Source organism: Molothrus aeneus, chromosome 15, assembly GCF_037042795.1.
Source record: "Molothrus aeneus isolate 106 chromosome 15, BPBGC_Maene_1.0, whole genome shotgun sequence".
Classification (NCBI taxonomy): domain Eukaryota; kingdom Metazoa; phylum Chordata; class Aves; order Passeriformes; family Icteridae; genus Molothrus; species Molothrus aeneus.
Window position 1 is genome coordinate 18,213,608 of NC_089660.1, and position 8,167 is coordinate 18,221,774.

Here is an 8,167-nt window from a genome sequence, read left to right on the forward strand (position 1 = left end):
CGCGGCCACGGGAGCGCCGGCTCCTGTCCGTGGCCGGGGGAAACCCGCCTGGTCGTGGCTGCTTTCTAAAAATGTCAGTTTTGCAGCTTCCTCCGTTGTTGGAGGCCGAGGTACCCGGGCCCGAGAACGACGGGAGGTTGTTCTTAAAAATCCCCCTGCACAACGGGGCTGGGGGCGAGGACAGGAGCCTCGGCCGCAGCCACCGCCGTCCCGCTGCCGGCGCAGAAAAGGCAGGAAAACGAAAACCACCGGGCTCCGCCGGCGGGCGAGTCGGGACCGCGTAGCTGATGGGGAGAAATTACCGGGGACCGGCGGGGCCTGCACCGGCGCCCGCTCCGGGGGGCGACGGCCCCGCACTCCCCCCTCCCGGCCACCCCTCGCTCCCACGCGGCGCTGCCCACGGTGTCCCAAAGCCGGGATCGCTCCCGGCCGCTTCCCCCCGCACCGACGGAGAGCGGCAGCACCGCGCACAACCGCGCCGGCCCCGCCGCCACAGCCCCGCTCCGAGTCCGCCCGCCGTCCCGGCTCCACTCCCTGGTCCTCTGCCGCCCCCATTTCGGCTTCCCTCCTCCCTCCTCGCCGCAGCCGAGGCTCTGCGGCGGCCGCCGGCCACTGCCCGGCCCGCAGCGCCCGGCCCGGCGGGCTCGGCTCGGCTCGGCTCGGCTCGGCTCTCCCCGGCGCAGCGGCAGGCAGAGAGCGGAGAGACATTTGTAAAGAAAACGTTTATTTACACGTCTCGGCAAGTACAAAGTATTATACATGGTCTGTGTCAACCCCAAATCTTCTTTATTATGAAACATAAGGCGCTTTCTCGAGAGCCGGTGGCGCAGGGAAGCGAGCGCTGTTTCGGGGCGCTAAAGCTCATCGGCTGGGAAGGTGAGGACAGAACGGCGTGTGGTGCCTGGAAGGAGCCCTTTTTACTACGGTGAATAAATTACAGCTGACATTAACTTCACCTGGGACAGATGGGAGCTACCGCTTTTCAGTTTAATAGGGTTTCCGAAGCTAATGAGTCATCACCGGCTCCACCGAGTCCCCTCCGCTAAGTGATAGGGAGGTATTTTTTCTTTACACTATCCTCAGAACAGGAAAAAAATAGCCTTTTGTTCCAAAGCCAACACAAAATACCTATGTTCAGATTTCGATATAAATAATCGAGGTTTTATATAATTCCATATTAATAGTGCCCAAAATCTCGATGCATAAATAAATTAAAGTATTAACACTTCTTACAAAAAGTGACATATTTCCCTTCCTAGTGGAACATCGACACAAATATACAAGCGGCTCCTCTCCGCGCCGGCCTCGGGGAAGCGGCTCCGGTCGGACCCGATCCCGGTGTCAGCCCCGCTGGCGCCACTCGCCGCCCCGCCACCCGCCCCGTCGGGGGAGCCGCGGCCCCGGGGCAGGGGGAGCCGCCGACCGCGCTCCGCGGGCCAGTCCGCTGCGTGCCCCGTCTGCTGGGCTCAGACGAGGGAGGTGACCGGGGGGATCTTGGCGCTCTCCTCCTCCCAGGGCTGCAGGTTCTGCAGCGCGAACAGCGACGAGTTGTGCAGGCACAGCGGGTCGGGCTGGATCGACTCGTTCAGCGACTTCTGGAAGGCGTCGTGCTGCAGCTGCAGCATCAGCCGGCTCGCCTGCTGCCGCTCGGCCTCCCGCTCCTCCGCCGTCTGCCGCCTGCCGGGGGACACGCTCAGCCCGCGCCCGGACACGAGGCACGCTCCGCCCGGGACTCCGCGGGGAGCGGCCGGCCCGGGATCGGGACCGGGGCCGGGGCCGGCCCGGTGGTCGCGGGAACCAGGCAGGGCGGCCGGCGCGTCCTTCCGGGGCCAGGCACCGCCGGGCGGCCACCGCTTGACCGACAACGGAGGGACTGTGGGCGGCGGGAAGAGCCTGGAAACCCGCCGTTACCCAGTAATCCCGTTTCCAAATATTCCCCCTTTTTCTCCCAACACTCCCTCGATTTTTTTTTTTTCAAATTGTTTCCCCGTTTCTTCAAAAAATTCCCCGTTATTTCGAAGAATCCCTCGTTTTTACTAACAATCCCCCGTTTTCCGAATGGGGGACTATCGAAAAAGAAATATATAACGATAATAACAATCATAATTATGATAGTATTATAATAAAAATTCACCCCAAACGGTTTGCCTGCTAGCAGCTGGCAAGGGGGGCGACCCCGGCCGGAGCGGGACTCGCAGGGCGGCGGGCGGGGGACGCCGCCGGGGGCAGCGGCAGGACGGGGCGGCTCCGGGGGCACGGGACTCACCGCCACTTGGTGCGCCGGTTCTGGAACCAGGTCTTCACCTGGGCGTCCGTCATCTTGAGGGACTTGGCGAGGGCAGCGCGCTCGGCCGAGGCCAGGTACTTCTGCCGATGGAAGCGCTTCTCCAGCTCGCAGATCTGCACCCGGGAGAAGGATGTCCGCGGTTTCTTGCGCTTCGGCGGAGTCCGGTTCTGGTAAGGATGCCCGATCCGCCGTGTCACGGTGAAGGGCGTCAGTGCCGCCGCCGCTGCCCGGGGGGGAAGCACAGGGGTCAGCCCCGCGCCCGCACGGTGCCGGCCGCCCCCCCCGGGGCCGCCGCTCTGCCCGCCGGCCGCCCGCGCCCCGCCGGCCCCCGGAGGGACCGTGGCTCCCCGGGGTCCCGCTTCCACCTCTCATCGAAGAGCTACGGAGACGACCGGGGCCCGGCCGCCCCCCGGGTCGCCCCGCGCTAGCCACGCCGTGAGGAGAGCGATTTTTCGCCTCGCTGTGAGCGCGGGGAAGGGAAGCATCCAGCGGCCGCCTTTGCTTTTATTCTTACTCGCATTACTGTTATTATTTCGTTTTATATTTTTTATTGGCCCTTCCGTTCGTTGTCGGGAGCCGGCTCGCGCGCTCCGCCCCGGCGCCTTACCTGTGAACCTGTCCTTGACGAAGCGCCTGCTGCTCTCCATCCAGGGGAAGTTGAGGCTGCCCAGACTGGGCACGGCAGGCATGGCCGGGATGGCGCTGGAGATGGGCGGCGGCACGGCCCCGGGGATGGGCCTGTGCGCCGGCACCCGGATCACGCCGGCCGGGGCCAGACTGAGGTTCACACTGTACGATCCCGAGTCCTCGAAGGGCGCGGCGATGGCCGGGAAGGGGGCCGGCAGGGCCGGGTAGGGCGCACCGCCGCGGCCGCCAGGGCCGCCCAGGAAGGTCGCACCGTCGGGGCCCCGGGGGGGCGGCGGGGGAGCACTGTCCTGCTCGGGGCTGTTGAGGATCTGGTCGATGCCGAAGCTGATGGGCTCGTGCTGGTGCTGGCCCTGCGCCGGCCCCGGCGGGTCCATCCTCGGCGGGTCCATCCTCCGCCACCGCCGCCCTCGCGCCGCTGTGGAGGCGCCGCCACTCGCGCTGCGCTCGCGGCCCGGCCGGACCCGCCGCCGACACCAAACTTTGCGGAGCGCGCGCGCGCCGCCCCGTCACCGCCCGGGGGCCGCCGCGCGCCCCGCGCCGCGTGCGCCCCCGCCGCCGCCATTGGCCGCCGCCGCCCGCCCTCCGCGCGCCCATTGGCTGCCGCCGCCCCGCACCGGCCTCGCGCCCGGGCGCGGGGGCCGCCGCCGCCGCGGTGACATCACAGGGGCGCGCGAACAATGGCCCCGCGCGGGGCGGGGGCGGGGCCGAGGGCCGCACGTCGGGGGCCCCGGCCCCGGCCCCGGCCCGGGCCCCGGCCCCGCTCCACCACGGGCCCCGACGGCCCAAGGAAACCCTGCGAGGCGGGACTCCGTCCCCGCAGCCCGCGGCTGCCCAGGCCCCTGCCCCGACGGCAGCGCGGAGCGGCGGGCCGAGGCCGTTCCCGGGGCCAGCCTGGGGGGCGGCCGGAGCCCTGCAGGGCGAGATTCCGTTTGGGTTTAATTTATAGAGCCCGGCGCGGCTGCCGAGCGCGCTGGCAGCCGGTCCCTGACGGCCGAACGGGACTCAAGGCGTTAACAATTAAATAACGCTCGGTGCATTTACTTAGTTCTCTCTTATAAAGGGAAATGAAAACAGGGAATAGAATTTCCCTCTTAATAGAATGTAATGGCATTTGATCAGCACCTGGCAGGGCGAGCCCGGGATGCCGGAGCGGTGACAGGAAGGACTTGATTAGTTTTTAAACCTTTGTATTCAATTACCGCAACGTTCCCAATCGTTTCGCCGGCAGCGGCAGCGAGCGGGACGGACCTGCCAGGCACAGGCGCCGCGCTGGGAGCCCCCCGGCGGCACCTGCGGGCCCCGCTCCGCGCGGCTCTGCTCCGCGGCGGCCCCACGGCAAAAGAGGGGCCCGGGGTGCCTTTTTTGAGATCCCCGTGCTCTGCACGGCTCGCGGGGTTGGAGTAGGCTCCGGCCCCGACGAGGTCCGACGGCCGCGGCGAAGCTGCCGCCCGGAGCTCCCCGGCGCGGGCGCTGACGGAGGCGCGTACCGGCCCCGGCCGTCGAGAGAGCCGAGGGACACCGGCCCCGCCTTGCCCGGCGGTCATTAACGCGACCAGTAAACGCCCAATCCCCCGGCGGGACCGCCGGATGCCACCCGCGGCCCCGGGCGGCCCTAATCGGATTGTCCCCGCTCGGTGCGACGGGCAGCGGAGCCGCCATCAGCCGCCGCTCCCCGGAGCGGAGCTAATCCGATTGAGGCGATCCCGCAAGCTGCAGAGGCCGCGGGCGCAGCGCCCTCGGGGCCCCGCTCCGGGCGGCCCGGCGGGGCGGGCGGGAGGCGACGGGGCGGGGGCAGAAGGGAAACGGAGAGGGGGGAAAAAAGGAAATTAAAAAAAAAAAAAGAGAGAAAAGGCAACCGGTGGAGGATAAATAAATAAATAAATAAATAAATAAAGTGCCACCCAGTCCTGGATCAGGGCAGGCTTTGTTAGAGAAAATTGCAGCTCGATCTGCATAATGGGAGCTCAGGCTGCCCAAGGCGATCTTTTTATTGCGTGTGTGTCTGCTGTTATCAATTTTGTGAACGATTTCACAGGGAGCCTGGCAGACTTGAGCTGGAATAATATGCAAAGATGAGCTTTGAATAATGAATGATGTGCTTTTAAACCAATTCCAAAGTGTCTGTGATAGTACAATATGAAAAGGGGTGGTAAGTAATAGTATATTTAAAAGGCACTAGTATGTTTTTATTACTATATTTAAAAAGATATCTATATTATTTTTGTGAAATGGATAATATATCACAGAGTCTTTGATAATCAGCTAAACAATACATTTTTCTTTGAGAAAACTCTCCTGGTTTTACACAGTTAAATATAGAGTATCAGCGTACAGCTCTGTAACGCTCAGCTACCTTATTAAATATTAACGCTATTTTAATATTAGCTTTTAAATTTAATATGTTGACGTTGTGTAGTTTTACTTTAATTATGTTTTATAATTAATAACCCCGGACGTATGGTATCCTTAAATGCAGCTCTCCCGCAGCCGCGCCGTCTCCCTCGCCCCTCTGCGGGCGGGGGGCGCGCAGAGCCCGCGCAGAGCCCGCGCAGAGCCCGCGCAGAGCCTCCATAAACCCTCACAACCGCGCAGAGCCCGCGCAGAGCCCGCATAAACCCCCTCACAACCGCGCAGAGCCCGCAAAGCCACGCACAGCCCCGCGGCTCCTCCCGACCCAAAGTCCGCTTGCGCTATGGCAGGTGAGCGCTCCTTGGCTCCGTGCCGGGCTTCCCTCCCGGCCCCGCTCCGGATCCGCGGCCCCGCCGGCGCGGCCCTACAGCGAGCCCCGGCAGTGCCAGGGCCGGCCTGCGGGGCGGTGCTGCTGCGCCGCTGGGAGTGCCCACCGGAACCCGGGCTACGATGCAGCCCATCGGGGGGCCTGAGCCCGCTCAGGGCTGGCTCCAGCGGCACAGAGAGGCAGCGGGACCCCCGGGCAGGCGCAGGGCACCAGCAACCAGGCAGCTTCCCATCACAAGGAGGTGAGAGACGCCACATCCAGCTGGGCTCTGGCCAGGCCCCAGCCATGGCACAGTAAAGCATGGCATGGCCTGGCCTTGGCCCTTGCATAGAGTGGCACAGAATAGCAGAGCCCATGGCTGTCATGGCACAGTGATGCCCAGCCTGGGAGTGCCAGCCACGAGCAGGCAGCTGCAGGTGCCTCTAACCCAGCGCACGGGCAGCAAGGGCTGGACAGCACCAGGGGACAGAGCTGGACAGCACCAGGGGATAGTGACAGACAGCACCAGGGGACAGAGCTGGACAGCACTAGGGGATAGTTACAGACAGCACTAGGGGATAGTGACAGACAGCACCAGGTGACAGAGCTGGACAGCACCAGGGGACAGTGCTGGACAGCACCAGGGGACAGAGCTGGACATCATCCGGGGACAGTGCTGGACAGCATCAGGGGGACAGAGCTGGACAGCACCAGGGGACAGAGCTGGACATCATCCGGGGACAGTGCTGGACAGCATCAGGGGGACAGTGCTGGACAGCATCAGGGGGACAGAGCTGGACAGCACCAGGGGACAGTGCTGGACAGCACCAGGGGACAGAGCTGGACATCATCCGGGGACAGTGCTGGACAGCATCAGGGGGACAGAGCTGGACAGCACCAGGGGACAGAGCCGGGCAGCACCTGGGGACAGAGCTGGACAGCACCAGGGGATAGTGACAGACAGCACCAGGGGACAGAGCTGGACAGCACTAGGGGATAGTTACAGACAGTACTAGGGGATAGTGACAGCACCAGGTGACAGAGCTGGACAGCACCAGGGGGACAGAGCTGGACAGCACCAGGGGACAGAGCTGGACATCATCCGGGGACAGTGCTGGACAGCATCAGGGGGACAGAGCTGGACATCACCAGGGGACAGAGCTGGACAGCATCAGGGGGACAGAGCTGGACAGCATCAGGGGGACAGAGCTGGACAGCACCAGGGGACAGTGCTGGACAGCACCAGGGGACAGAGCTGGACAGCATCAGGGGGACAGAGCTGGACAGCATCAGGGGGACAGAGCTGGACAGCACCAGGGGACAGAGCTGGACAGCACCAGGGGACAGTGCTGGACAGCACCAGCGGGTGACCACTGGAGCCATGCAGGCAGGAGAGGGTTGGGAAGGGAGAGTTCTGGAGGTGTGTGGGAAGGCTGCTGTGGCATTGTCATTCCCTGTGAAATTCTGCTTTCAGAATTTCAGGTAATATCGTACAGGTATTAACAGATGTGGAGCCAAGTGTGTGATGCTGGCAGAGAGGAACACGGTGCAGCCCTGTCATGCTGGGGCACAGCTCCCTGGGCCTGTCAGGGACCGTGGCTGAGCCAGCTCTGCCAGGACGCCTGGGCACAGGGACTGACCATGTCTGGAGAGCGCTGCTCCCAGGCACCTGCAGAGGTATGGGAGGTATGATGGGCCCCCCTGGGTGGGGACAGAGTTAAGCAGGGAGAAAAGCAGCTAAAGCTGTGGAAGGGGAGTGACCACTCCCTGTCCCACTGGGCAGAAGAATCCCCTATCCAGTCTGTCACTGGCAGTCACTGGGGACAGAGATGTGGCAGCTCTCTCACTCATGCCTGAAACCCAGAGCTGCTCCCAGGCCTGGCTCCCAGGAGGTGACAAGAAGGGAATGTGCTGCAGCCTGTCACGGTCACCAGGTTTGGTAATGGTGTGCACAGGCATTCCTCAGCCCTAGGAATGTCCTCAGGATCAAAACAATGAGGGGTCTGGAGGGAGGGTGTCCTTGCAGCACCATGTCCTCGCAGGACCCTTATCCTTGCAGGACCCCCACCATGTGCCTGACAGTGGCCAATGCCACCGTTCAGCTTTTAAAAAGTGCTTCCTGTAGCAGGAGATAATCCAACCACGTGATGAGCACTGCAAATAACCCCCTGCACCAGGAAGCAGTAGCAGATGCTGAGATGTTCCTGCTGTATCTCCAGAGTTCCTGCTGTGTCTCCTGTCTTTGGCAGCAGCTCTCAGGCTGGGCAAGGCCAGTCCTGTTCTCCACAGCCTTTTCTGGATGGATATTGCTGCATAAACCCCATATGGTTTGGAGTGATTACACAACTCATGTGGAATTCAGCACGACAGAGGACACATGTTGCTTTTCAGCCATAGCCCTAGAAGCTTCCTGTGCAGCTGGTGCGTGATGCTGGTGTTCATGCAGAAGAGGGACATGTGTGATCTCTGTCCTGGCATGAGCAGGGGAAGAGGAACAGGACAGCCAGGAGCAGCTT

The 8,167-nt window shown here is 63.1% G+C and overlaps 1 protein-coding gene across 1 annotated transcript; it reads right to left on the reverse strand.

The window, feature by feature from the left end:
* Positions 1 to 1,466: 1,466 nt before the first annotated feature.
* Positions 1,467 to 3,324, reverse strand: TLX3 (T cell leukemia homeobox 3). Its single transcript, XM_066560311.1, has 3 exons — positions 2,895 to 3,324; positions 2,267 to 2,510; positions 1,467 to 1,677 (listed from the first exon to the last, which is right to left on the reverse strand). The coding sequence occupies exons 1-3, from the start codon at positions 3,322 to 3,324 to the stop codon at positions 1,467 to 1,469; spliced, it is 885 nt and encodes a 294-aa protein (XP_066416408.1).
* Positions 3,325 to 8,167: the final 4,843 nt, after the last annotated feature.

What these genes read in the sequence shown, in the direction of transcription:
- TLX3 (XM_066560311.1), bottom strand. Translation starts at nt 3,324, where the DNA reads ATGGACCCGCCGAGGATGGACCCGCCGGGGCCGGCGCAGGGCCAGCAC. An exon ending in CGTCAAGGACAGGTTCACAG is followed by an intron (nt 2,511 to 2,894) that starts GTAAGGCGCCGG and finishes CCCCCCGGGCAG; the next exon opens with CGGCGGCGGCACTGACGCCC. An exon ending in AACCGGCGCACCAAGTGGCG is followed by an intron (nt 1,678 to 2,266) that starts GTGAGTCCCGTG and finishes GTCCCCCGGCAG; the next exon opens with GCGGCAGACGGCGGAGGAGC.